At 43.6% G+C, this 14,031-nt stretch overlaps 1 protein-coding gene across 1 annotated transcript in view; it reads left to right on the forward strand.

Annotated features, from left to right (window-relative positions):
* The window catches only part of TBC1D22B (TBC1 domain family member 22B), a 370,468-nt gene that overhangs the window by 16,648 nt on the left and 339,789 nt on the right, over positions 1-14,031 (forward strand). Inside the window, exons 2-3 of the mRNA XM_069238752.1 lie at positions 7,337-7,393; positions 7,769-8,067. Coding sequence (XP_069094853.1) covers positions 7,337-7,393; positions 7,769-8,067 — 356 coding nt within the window. The remainder of the gene's footprint in view (positions 1-7,336; positions 7,394-7,768; positions 8,068-14,031) is intronic.

A 14,031-nucleotide genomic window follows, 5' to 3' on the forward strand; every position in this document is an offset into this window, starting at 1 on the left:
CTGGCTTGATTTGTTTTAGGCTGTCCAGTTTTTTTTTTTAAATGTCCCTCCTGTGGCACATAGCCTGTTTACTGTATTCTTCTACAAGTGCTTGCTTTCTGTAAACAGTCCTTTCAGTTTTGTTCTTACTTTATCACATTTGCTCTGCATTCAAAGACTGGGGTCAGATGTCTGGATCTGTCTTCCAAGAAGCGTGGTGTTTACCTTTCTTTCTCGGACTTAAAAGTGAGAGGATTCATGTGACGATCTGGGAATGTGAAAGGAAAGGCTTTTTTCTAACGCAAAACTAAATTTAAATAAAGTGCAAAGATTTCAGAATATATCAGAATTAGGAAAGCATAAGTGAAGCAATTTTTTTTGTAATTCTGAAGTGTGGTGGAAACAAATATTTTAATGCAGTCACAACTAATCGATACACTAGGTGATCCCATTTCCACACAGTTTGTGTGCTGTATGGTTTTATCAGTAAAGCTGTATGTCTGTGCAAATTGTCTGTGATTATTTAGTTGAAAATGGATTGTCTGTAATGGCGGTGTACTACCACAGTATGCATACCCCAGTCTACTACGCTCTCTGCCACTCTACACCATGCCACCCTACCACAGTCCACTCTATGCCACTTCACTCTACTCTGTTCCCCACCCTGCCAGTCTACGGCCCGCCTTGCTCTGACACCCCTCTCTGCTCCGCCCCACTCTGTTATACTCAACGGTCTGTTCTATTCTGCTGCGCCTGCTCTGTTCTATTCTGCCGCGCCTGCTCTGTTCTATTCTGCCGCGCCTGCTCTGTTCTATTCTGCCGCGCCCGCTCTGTTCTATTCTGCCGCGCCCGCTCTGTTCTATTCTGCCGCGCCCGCTCTGTTCTATTCTGCGACATCCTGCTCTGCGACGCCTCGCTCTGCTCTGCTCTACGACGCCCCGCTCTACCCTGCGACGCCCTGCTCTGCTCTACTACACTAACTTTTAGCCTTGCTGAACAGCAGCCATGCTGGTGTACAACATGGCTAAAACATATTGTCAAAGCTAGAAGCTCTTGCATAGGTGAGACCTATTGACTTTGCCAATCCTTGTTTCCTGTTGTGTATGTTAAACCTCCTTCTATTCACATTTGCTCTTCTTTCTACCCCTGTGCACTCTTATTTATAACCCCAATATAGGTACTCGGAACGTCTTTCTGTTGGGGAAAACACATATATAGTGAACCATTCCCTTGTTTAAAAAACACCCCTCCCACCCATCTTGTGCTAGTAACACGGATGTGATTAACTTTATACTGTGTGGGGCTACTGTTGTGGGATCTCTCACCCTCCACACTGACTCCTGTACACTGTCCTCTTCCCCCACCCGAAAAATCTATTGGGCATCCTTTTGGATCTCAGGTAGTGCATAACGTGTTGAGGGGACAGGCCTTGATATAGGAATAGTCTAAATCAGTGGTTCTCAGCCTGTGATCCAGGGATCCCTGGGGGTCCATGAAGCCTCCTCAGGGGGTCCGCGATTGCTTAGAAAATTAAATATTAACAGATGAGGTCCTCCGCTTTCAGCAAAGACTCAGTGGAGGGGTCCCCGGATTCCAATAATGATTCAGTGGGGGTCGCTGGGTTCCAGTAATTATATAATGGAGGTCCACAGAATTCAAAAGTTTGGGAACCACTGGTCTAGATCCTTCAACCTGTAATATTTTCTGGGCTATTGCTCCTGCCACAATTTCCTCTTTTGACTGCAAGTGGTGAAATCTAGTTGGAATGTTGGTGAATCCTTTCCTTGTATGCCTGGGTCTAAGGTGTAGTGAGACCTATCCAGCTCAATTTATTCTAAGTCATCTATTTACACCGAGGGCTTGAATAGTCTCTTTACATTGAGTTCTGTGTTAGCATCTTCTCCTCTTAAACCCTCTTGATTCATGTATTATTCCATTGCAATCTGTTTTCCAAGTCCTCCATTTCCTCCTGTAGAATTATGTGCTATTCTAGAAGGACTTTAATTTCCTGGTCTATAAAGTCAGCTTCTTCCCATTGGTCTGCCATGTGTTTTACCTGTGACGTTCCTTCAGTAAGGAATTTTAGATGCAGTTTGTCGAACCAGTCTTCCATGAAGTCCCTTGTGATCGATGTCCTTGTTTTCCCCTCTTTGTTGTCAAGTGTGCTTACGGTTCACAGGACCTTTCTGTCAGCTTGTTTCGATTCTTGTTTTTGGTTGTCTTAGGTCTAGTAAAAGATCTGCAACAGTTAACTCCTTTTTGTCTTTTATTGGCTTCATGCTGGATTCCAGGCCCTTTATCCTATTCTGATCTTTGGGCCCCTTACATATGGCCTCTTGTGCAATTATGCAATTGTTTCTTTGCCGTGCGATCCAGCATAATGAAGAATGTCTCTGACTACTAACTCCATTTCGCTAAGCTCTTTAAACCTACTTCCTGGTACTTTGCTGTCTGTATTGTCTACTAGGTGATTTATGCTCTTTGTGCCTTAAGTGGTAGGCATCAAGTATAACACTATTTGGCATTTCACAACTACAGGGGTCGTTCGGGAGTTGTTGGCATCTGTGGTTCAAAACAAGCCTAAACATCCTCTGAAACACAGAGATTTCTGTCTTTATTTTGATGTTGTACTGAAGTAGTGTGAATTCTTATTTTGTATGTTTGGTGTCCCTGCAATGTACAAGTATGTTTTATGCATGTACCTCCTTTGCACACTAGCACTTTTATAGGAGTGCCTCTCTATACATAGGATCAAGGCTTGATGGGGGACTTTTCGACTCCTCCCATTGTTGTTATGTTTGCACCAGGCTTGGGTGCACAGGGACTTTTGCACTGGTCCATCCAAACTTCGTCCTTGACTGATGATGTTCTTACGGTGGCAACAAGCCCAGTTCTTGCTTTTCTTTTATAGTTCTCTTGTATTCATACATCCACCTATCTTAATTGTGTTTGATGCTAGGGGACATTACACAGTGCTGTGCCATTGCCCAGGCTGGCCTTTTTCATGTGATGGCTGGGCCGCTGATCTCCAGAGAAGTACAGGGGGCTGCCTGCAGAAATCTTGCTCTGACATAGGACAGATAGCCAAGTTTGGTTTTGCCCATAGCACTCCCTAACCAAAGGCAAGCTCTGTCCATTTTCAGTGTCTGTGGGCTTCAACACTTGTCATAGCTCTTCTCAGTTCAGGTGGCCATCTTGTTTACGCAGTAACATTCTTGTGCCCTGTTTCTCAGAGTCTTTACCAGAGAGTCTTTATCAGAGAGTCTTTTACAACAAGCCACGGTTATGCATTGCTCATTCATCCTTTTGCTTATCTATCAGTTGGTTTAGAGCCACAAAAGGAGCCCAGAGGCTTTTCTGAGGCTAACAGGCAGTATGAAGTTTTGACTTGTAACTGGCATCTTGCTTGTCAAAAGCCATGCTCCAGTTTCTGGGATTATGTGTGTCAAGTATCCAAATTTCATCTAGTCCTCACCAAGTCCTAATAGTACATAAATCTAACCACGTGACAAAATCCATACATTTTACCTATTCGTCATTTATCAATAAAATTGGTCAACTGTGGTTAGCCTTGTGTAAAAAAATAAATAAAAAAAAATAGGAAATGTCTACAGCTTTTTTAATGAAAAAAGATGAATGGGATTGGCTTCTACAAAACAAGCACACATTATTACTTGATCTTCAGAAAGTGCTAACTAACATCTATGTATACAATCTACATCTATGTCAGTTTGGTATGAACAATTCAGGCTTCTTGCCCCAGGTCAAGCAATTTCAGAGCAATGTTTAGGCCTTATTCTGGATTCAGAATGGACATTTGTGAACTAAGAAATTTCAAGCCTGTAGCCAAATGGTGATAGAGTAAACTTCATCAATTGTGGATAGATTTATTTACTGTTAGGACTGGATGAAAGCGACATATGGCATAGCGTGAAAAAACATAAAATCTTGTGTGTACTTTAACTTTAATATCACTGTAGCACAATCTAGACTCTTAACTGGGGATGTAGTACAGAGACTGGTACAATAAAGGTAGCTTGTTCAATACATTATAGAGTGTCCTACAATAATTAGAATGATCAAGAATACACCAGAGTGAGCATTTCAGTATAAGAAAGTGGAGGCATTATAGGTAAAATTTACAAAACACTGGTTGGAAAATATTTTAAATTTGAAACATGCAGTAATGATCACTGGAGAAAGTCGATCAGAATCATAAAGTGGTCATTTGTACTTGGTTAAAACTTACACCTGTGTAGCAGGTCTTGCTATTAAAATTAGCTGCATGTATAGTGGCAAGTACATCATAAGATAGTTTCAAGGTGCGGAGCGGGTGAAAGATGATTGCTAAGAAGAAGACGTCTTTATAGAGGAACTGTGCCCTCAAAACCAGAGGTTCTTTTTGACTACTGTGGCCCTCCACTAAGTCATTACTGGAATCGGGATATCTCCCTGAGTCAATATTGGAAACTGGGGACCCCCAGGCTAAGTAATTTCTATGATTTGAAATTCAGACGAATACACAAAAATAAAAAAAACAAGTATACACCAAACAAATGCGTAAATATTGAACTATTTTGTTTAATTCTCATTCGAATAAAGAAAAAGCTTTCAAATTTTCAGTTTTGCTTCTTGTTTGTAGATACATTGTTTCTCTTATTATATTCATTTTAACATTATTTAATTTTGTAATCGAGTTGCTGACTTCCTGAGTAGGCCTCGCGGTCCCCAGGAATCTTTGGATCACAGATTAAGAACCAATGTGCTACGCTGCCGAAGTTATTGGGCAAGAGTAATATTCCAGAGTCTGAAGTATTGACTAAAGAATAAGCGTGTTGTTTGTAGGGAACTAGGTATGTCAACTTACAGTAAAGTTGGAGAAAGGTAGGAAGCATGCTATTCCTAGCTAATGTGCTGGACTCACAGGAGTGATTTGAATGTAATCCACTCTCTTCACAGTAAGCCATGATAATAATTTAGTACTGGAAGAATGTGATGAGAGAGTTAAACTTTTCCAGTGTTACTGGAAGCTTTGTTGCAGTACTGTATGAAATACAATTATTTGTTTCTGTATACCACCTTTCAGCCCCTTTTTATGGGTGCATTGTCAAGGCTGTTGTCTCTGGAAAACTTATTTTTTCCCTGCCTCCCTCCCTCTTTTTTTAATCTTTTTTTTTTCCCAGCCAGTGTCCTTGATTTTTCATTTGTTTTGACAGCTTTTGTGAAACCATTTGCATAGGAAAGTAAAAGTAAGTGGAAATTTGTAAAAACAGATCAAATTTAATATGGGTAACTAACAATATGTGAAGGAACCTGTATTAAAATCGGTCAGACATTCTTAAATCTTGAACACTAGTTTATGATAGCAGTTTTTCATTTTTGTCTGTTGTCATCTTGCAGCGTTTTCTGAAGATGAGCCCAGTATCTAATGTGCTGTTTGCTATTAGAAAATGCTAGGCATTATTTCAAAAAGCTCCGTAAGATCATTGCAAGTTTCCTTCTCACATTTGCCATTCTTTAACTGCTTAAATGTGGTGGACGATCCATTTCTGTGGACATTAACAGGTAGCTCACTGCATAAGGAAGCAAAATGTCTCTAGTGTAAGCACCAGGAGCGATTTCTTTAAATAAATAAATAAAATTGCAACACAAGGGAAAAGCTTCCCTCTCGTAGGGAGTTTGTTTTTTCTTTTGGTTGATATAACTCACGGCATGCAGACATCATATTAAACAAAGTGAAATAGAGCACCTAATGCCCCCCTTAGTCCCCTCAATTATGAAAGCCCACTAAGGACCATGGAAAAAAGGTCCAAATAATTTGGTATGACCCACCCAGGCATCAAGCAGAGCACCCCACCCCAAAATGGGCCTTGCAATCACTCTGCCTTCCTGCACCACCAGGGACAGTTTGGGGGGTGTACAGCCAATCTGCCCTTGGGGGTGAGCTAGAAAGCCTACTAGACGCCAATTATAGATTTTTTTTTATTTTATTTAAACATTTTAAGGAACAAATATGGGGTTGGGATGGCTTTCCAGGCACCAGGTCTTTTCATTCTCACTCCTAAAGCCCCAGCAGTCTGTCTTCCCACCTGGGGCCTAAAGTACCCACATAGCTTGCATGTTGACATTTTGATTCTTCTGGCCTTAGTTTGACAGAAGGAGCAACACAGTGGACGTAAACTCCAATTTCCTTTTCCTTGCCATACTGAATTGTTGCCTGTCTGCAACCAGGGACCCCTACTAATAACAAATGTTTCTTAATACTAGACACCCAGGGTAGTCTACAGTGGTGCTAATGGATCCAACTATGTTAGGTTGTACTAAGTATAGATGTCCAAGATTAAGAGTGCAAGATGTGGTTCACAAAGTTCTGCGTGTTAGAACAATCTTTTTAAAGTTAATTATTGGACAAGATTAATTGCCAGTGAGTGAGATTAATTTCAACTTTCCATCCACCACTCTCTTGCTCTCAGTAGGTCACCTTACACAGGCTGGTATGCCCAGACATTTGTCCAGTAACTTCTGTCATTAGATTCATAGTTGTACTGTACTGATGAGCCCAAGCAAGACAGGATGTATGGGATTGTTTGTGTTTCATACAGAGGGAATGTGGCCTGGCAATTCACATGGACTGTCAATTTTTGGGCAAGCAGTGACCGCTTTACATATGGTTGGTCTCTGCTTAAAATCTCACACTGACCATAAATTGTGAGACACTGGAATGTAGGTCAGAGTAAGCTAAGCCCCCGGCTGCCTCTAGGAGTATTGGACTGATTTGACTAGCAAATATTAAATTGTTCTTGTATAGGTGTGGTTATGCAGTTTGGCACTGGATCGAGGATCTCCAAATAAAGAGTGTCTCTGGCGCTTCATTTGGTTGATACACTTATGGTGGCCCACATGCCTTGCAGTCATCTGACCACTGGGAACCCAGCCAAACTATCCCATTTTTTTCTAGGATTTTGAATACAGCAAAGGCCGTCGGATATGAGGTGAAAGAGCTATCTGTTTTTGGCCTTGGACTCCTTCACCTTTCATTACATTGTTAAGCTCACGTAGTCTGGGCCAGGATGCTGCATGATTAAGCATTCTTGGCTCACACGTGAGTAAACTTTTTTTTTTTTTTTTTAATCTCTCGCTTATTCAGGCAAGGACTGGTAGCCAAACAATTGTTTATTATTGGATATTATTTTTATACAATAACAAATATCGATCACTAGGTGATGCCATTTCCATACATCGTTTGTGCCTTGTATGGATTTATCAGTAAAACTGTGCAAAAGTAACACAGACTGCAATTTTTACCTTATTCATGGTGTTAGAGGGTTTTCATTTGTCTTGCCCATTTTTCTTTTAGCATTCAGCCAGTTTATGGAGCCCAGCACCCACCGTTGGATCCTCGTCTGACAAAAGGGTAAGTAGAAGAATATGACTCTAAATCACAGGTCTCCCGATTTTTATGTTGCTCTGCTCCTAGGCCTATTATTAACAACTACACGTACTGGTTTTACCTGTTTCTTCAGTATGTTTGGTAGCGGTATAGGTTCTGTTTCGTGTTAAACTGGGAAACATGTTATTATAAGGCTTCTCATTTTGGAGCGTGAGTAGTGAAGTTCCTGGAGAGCTTGTAGTGTCTGATTGTGGAAGTGAATGGCTTTGTATTGTAAATCTTGCAGTGGTCTTTGTCTGTATGTACTTTGTCTTGCTTTTTAATACTGCATGGCAAGCATTCTGTGTCATAAGTAGCAGATGGTTTGTTATGATTTGCTGATGATTTTCTTCTTGGTAGCTTTATAAAGGACCGCTCCAAGGGCAATGCACTTCCTCTAAAGAGTAAGAAAGCTTCCAGCTTCCATGAGTTTGCCCGTAGCACTAGTGATGCCTGGGACATTGAAGATGATGAAGATGCAGACCCCTCCCGCCACCAAACCCTGAACTCTAAGGTTGCTTTAGCCACAGCAGTCCAGGTACTGGAGAATCACAGCAAGCAACGTGAGAGGCCAGAGCAATCGCTGACTGTAGATGAAGTACCCACCAACTGTAGAGTCATCAAGTCCAGCAGTGAGGCCCACATATCAAGAAATTCTGGTGAGTACTTGTCATGAGTGTAATGTGCTCTTGATTTTATGTTATTGACATATGTCTTGCTAGTCTGTCTTGACCATGACTAAATCATCTTTGTCAGGAGTTGGGTGTCCCATCCATTCAATAATGCGGTTAAGGCAGTCATAATATTTGTCTATTTGATTTCACATTTTTTAGTAGAGGATGTTGGTCCAATTTGTCAGCAGTAACAAGATTCTGATCTCCTCTCGTCTTCAGTCGCTTTTGGTGTCCTAGTTATCCTTCTTGAAGGCGGAACCTCTTCCGCTGGGTCAGCTTTCAGGTCTACGTATTTCCAATTTACTCTGTCTCTCCTAAGAGGAGGTGAGCACACTTCCCTTGGTAGGTACTCAACATTATCCTTCTACACAAGCCTTGCTTTTAAAGTCACAGCTTGTATTCTGTTTTATAAAGTTAACTGAATTGTGCAATGGCAGGGGGCTCGCTCAGCATCAGAGTGCAGTCTTTTTTAAAGAAAAATAGTAGGAGTTCACAAACCTCAAAAAAATCTCATAGCATGCCCTGATTACACAGAAATCCAAATACAACTGTGCAGTTTGGCAATATATAGCTTGCTAGTTTTTTAAACCAATTCCTTACCAGCTTAAATATATTCTAGAAATTATATAATGTGGCAAATATTTCCAGATTTTAATGAAGCTCTTTTTTTAATGGCCTTCCATAATGCATACCAGTATCATCGTTCTTCACCTTTTGCTAATTTATGACATCCGAGTTTAAACATTGGAGGAGGACGAATGTTCCAAATCTGTGTGACTATATTTTAAGCTACTAATATAACAATAAAGTACTTTTTTTGCTGATATTCTCAATACTGTGATGTTCGATGTACTTCCTCCGGAGCTAACGGTGTAAGTGTTTAACTTGGACACCTGAACAGTCACTCACATAGCCCAAAACATTGCCTCTTTATTCTCCCAGTTTCAGAGAACGCCTGGTCATATGAAGCTAATGTCATATCTTGTATTCTGCGGGTTCTATGACATTAATTCTTTATTGTAACATGGCTTTTTAGGCAAAAATGGTGTAGCTTGTGCTTTTTATTCCACATCAGTGTTCTTTCATACCATGCTCCAAGAAATATAATTATTCTTTTTAGCGTACTTCCTGGGGGGAAGGGGTAGATTGTATTCTGGAAACCTCAAGTGTTTGAAATCCTTGGAGCTCTAAATCTACCCATTTTCGTAAGCCAAGATTTTCTTAAGCACTTACATTTAATGTTTCAGACCGGTGGCATAACGAAACCTGCAGGGATGGGAGGGACCTGTAAAGTACATAGAGGTGGCACACTACCCAACCCTTTCCCCAGTGCCACAAAATCCTGTAGGTATTGAAAACTCTGACAATTATTAATATGCTTGCAAATTTTCTTGCTGATTTCCTGGGCAAGCAACGACATTACAAGTCTTCAAAGTTCTAATACAATAAAAGCTTGCTCAACCTTTCATCTGAGGTCAATAAACTTTTCATGTTTTAATTGGATAATGTTTGTCATTTACTGTGCTTAGAATAGGCCAAACTTCAGCAGCAAGTGTTTTATTTTTTATTGTTAAGCAACAGCAAAGGGGTTTAGTATGGCTCAGTGTGCACAATCAGTGACAGCTTTGCCATTGAAGGATAAAGGTGCTGAGCTCATTTCTTTTCTCAGCTGTTTCAGGAGCTGTGTGTAGGAAATTGCCCCTTTTTGCTTGCTGCCCCTCCCCCCCCCCCAACACACACACACACTTTTTGCCTGGTATTGATGCTAACTTGACTTAGTGTGTGCTGGGATCCTGCTAACCAGGCTTCTGCACCTGTGTTCTTTACCTAAACTCTACCATTGTTTTCACAATTGGCATGCCCCTGGGACACAGCTAAGTCCCTTGTAAAAGGTACCAGTGGTACCAAGGGCTCTGAGACAAGGGAGAGTCCTTAAGGGCTGCAGCCTGTATTGTGCCACCCTAAGGGACCCCCCCCCCTCCACCAAGCACATGCACACTGCCATTGCAGATTGTGTGCCCTAGTGGGGAGAAAAAGGCAAAGTCTCCCTCAAACCACTGCCAGTCGCATAGGTAAGTCACCCCTCTATCACGCCTTACAGCCCTAAGGCAGGGTGCACTATACCACAGGTGAGGGCACAGACACTTTATGGGCATATTTCTCATGCAGCTAAGTCCATTCCTAGAAGGTCTCTAAGGGCTGCAGCATATGTTGTGCCTCCCTAAGGGACCCCTCACCTAACACATGCACACTGCCATTGTAGATTGAGTGTGTTGGTGGGGAGGAAAAGGGCAAAGTCGACATGGCATCCCCCTCAGGATGCCATGCCCACAAAATACTGCCTGTGGCATAGGCAAGTCACCCCTCTAGCAGGCCTTACAGCCCTAAGGCAGGGTGCACTATACCGGGTGAGGGCATAGCTGCATGAGCAAAATGCCCCTACAGTGTCTAAGTCTATTCTTAGACATTGCAAGTGCAATGTGGCCATATTAAGTACATGGGCTGCGAGTTTGTCATTACAAACTCCACAGCTCCATGATGGCTTCACTGAAGGCTGGGAAGTTTGGTATCAAACTTCTCAGCGCAATAAACCCTCACTGATGCCAGTGTTGGATTTATTGTACAATGCACACTGAGGGCATCTTGGAGATGCTCCCTGTATTTTACCCAACCCTTTACTGTAAGGCTGACCATGCCAGCCTGCCACAAAACAGACAAGTTTCCGACCCCATGGGGTGAGAACCTTTGTGCTCTCTGGAGTCAGGAACAAAGCCTGCTCTGGGTAGAGGTGCTTCACACCTCCCCCCTGCAGGATCTGTAAAACTTGGCGGTTACAGTGCCCCAGGGCCCTCCAGCTAGTGTAGATGACCTCCCACCGGGCCAGGCCCCACTTTTGGCGACAAGTTCGGCAGGAAAATTAGGAAAAACGAGGATTCACCAGTTCAGCTGGGACCCACCTCCAAAGTGTCCAGAGCTGAAGCGACCCCCTCCTTGCAGAATCCTCCTTGTTTTGGAGGACGGGGACCAGTAGGGTTAGGAATGTGCCCCCACCCCAAAAAGAATGGGCACAAGAAGACTGTAGCTACCGCCCTTTGACTCCTGTAACACCCCTAAATATAGTATTTATGGGCTCCCATGAACCTTGCTCACTAGATTCTTGGTAAGCTCAGAAGAAGAAAAAAAAAAGACTGCTAAGCCAACCCCAGCATTGAAGACTCCAGACGACATCTGACTTGGCTCCAACCCTGCTGGCCTGTCTGTAGCTTCAAAAACCCCTGCTCCAAAAAGGAGGGGCATCTGCAGGACCATCGACCTCTCCAAACACCCAGAGGACTGCCTGCCCAGCCGAGAACCAAGATCTTCCACGGACAGTGGCCCTGTCCAGAAGAAATCACCTGAAGGACTCCAGAACTACCATGGATCCGCGAGCCCTGTCCACTCTGCACCAGTCACCCACAGCGCAAGTCCAGGTGGCCCACTGGTCCAGAGAAGGTCCACAGCGATTCCAACCTTGAGCCCACCCTGGGTTGACCCCTCCTGGCCAACACAATGACGCCTGGAGCCTGAATATGGAGGACCCCCCTGACCGTAGGAAGGATCAGAGGAAGATTCCTGATGCCCAAGGAGACCCCTGCACCCGCAGCCCCATGGCCTTTGGGAATCTGACCAATGGTCCAGCAACGTCCAGCGGGCGCCGCTGCTGCCTGTCCAGCCCTTGGTTTCCTAGAACCGACCCCCTGGACCCACCCGCAGCATCTTTTGTGACCCCCAGGAATGCCCCCTGTGAAAAGCATTGGGTGCCCAGCTCTGTGTTTGCACCCGGCTGCCCCTGTGCCGCTGAGGATGTATGTTTGGTGCCGACCGGTGGCCCCCTGCCATGCTCCTCTTAAACCGCCCAGGTTTGCTCCCTGAGGACACGGGTACTTACCTGCCAGCAGATATTTTCCGAGTGTCCCCAATCTCCATAGGATCCCATTCTAAACCCAACATTAACTTTGACCTCTGCACCTGGCCGGCCCATGTTGCTGGTGGTGCATGCTTGGGGTCAACTTGAACTTTGACCTGTGGACATCCGAACCCCCGGAGACTGGAACTGTAAGTAGAGTACTTACCTTCAAAGCATACTAATACTTTTCCTCCTCTAGGACTGCATTGGTTCCAATGAAAACAAAACTAAGTACATTTGATACAGATGCTTGATATCTACTTACAATTGTACTTTCCTGCAACACAGTCCTTCTGGTTCCAGTAATAAAGTAACAAAATATATATTTGCTATATAAAACGATTGGCCTGGAGGTAGTCATTGAGTGTGTGCCTCATTTCTTGACTGTGTGTGTACAACCAATGCTTTGCTCTACCTTCTGATAAGCCTAACTGCTTGACCACTCTACTACAAAACAGGGCATTAGTATTATCTACTTTAGCCTCTGTTAAGCCTCTGGGGAACCCCGGGACACTGTGCACACTATACCTCATTTTGGTATAGTATATACAGATCCAGGTTCATACACTGTCCACACTTCCAAAAACCTTAATTACACTGTATACTAAAGATTCTGAACAGTAAAATGGAGCATGTGCACAGAGGTATGGAATATACAGCACATGTCAGAAGGACTTCTGTACGAAAGAAAACAGTTCAAGCATGTACACGGGGGCCACTGGTGTGCCCTGTGCTCATTCCTTAGCTCCCCTCAGCGGTGCTCAGTAATGTATTCCCAGGATTATGCTGTGTGTCCTCTCCCTGCACAACTTCTTCAGGTTACCCCTGCAGCTGCTTTCCTCTGCTATGTTCTTCTTTTCTCCCACCTCTGCCTCTCACTCTGTACATGTTCTTCCCCGACTCCCACCCCCCACTGTTCCCCCCACCAGCTCTCTAACCTATCCTTCCTCCTTTTCACCATTCTTTTTCCCTTTCTGTCCGGTTCCTCTTACAACAGGAGTGGACTCAACAGCACCGTTCTCTCTGCCAGTCGCCCTCCACAGCCAGCAGCTCAGGGTGCAGGACCCTGGAGGGCAGCAATCTGTTCAGACTCTTGGTTGCTTACTGCCAGTTTAGCACATGACACCATTTACGCACTCATGACCAACTGGCGCTCTATCAGGATGTCACCTAGGCTAGAATTATAATAAGCACACTATATAGTAAACTTACCAAGCACTGTTCTGGACTCTGTCATCGCTTTGAGCCTGGAGCGAGATAGAGGACCATGGTCGGCTCTTTGGGTTCTTCTGGACCTGATGACGGCAGATTTTGGTGTCACCTGGTTCTTGGTGCTGGGGGTAGGTATCGATACTTCGCTCCCATCAGAGCTCTGCCCCCAGTTAAAGGTCCCATCAATGACGGGTAAAACCTTGCCTCATCTCAAGATTTGACTTCCATCGATTAGCACTAAAGTCGACATTTGCTAGCCAAGCCATCTAATGTATATATTGCTTTGTCTACACAACACAATCTTAATTTAAAGTAGGTCGCACCTGAGACACTTTCTGCGTACACACACGTCAGAAATGTATTGAACATGCTTCAGACCGGAGTATGAACACACAAAATTGCACAATAACTCTTACCACCTACACACTTACCGGTCACACTGTGCTCCATTATCCATGTACACTCCACAACATACAGAGTTACAGCCAAATACACACACTGTACAGCTCTTGCAAATTTACACACTTGCTGCAGCAAGTCTATAAGCAAAATCGATCCACAAACTGTACAACTTCAGTTAACACACTTCAGCTGCAGTCTCTACACACCCAAAGAATATCCAATCCTGGATATTGCACACTGGTACACAGCCTATATTCTCCCAGCTGCACCGGGATAACATTTGTGAAACATTCATGGCTTGTGCTGATGACCTTTTAGAAAGTAGCAAATACACCCTCCGAAAGCACACACAAACATGCAAAAAATATACTAAGATGTCATTGGTGTAC

Source organism: Pleurodeles waltl, chromosome 6 (assembly GCF_031143425.1).
Source record: "Pleurodeles waltl isolate 20211129_DDA chromosome 6, aPleWal1.hap1.20221129, whole genome shotgun sequence".
Lineage (NCBI taxonomy): Eukaryota > Metazoa > Chordata > Amphibia > Caudata > Salamandridae > Pleurodeles > Pleurodeles waltl.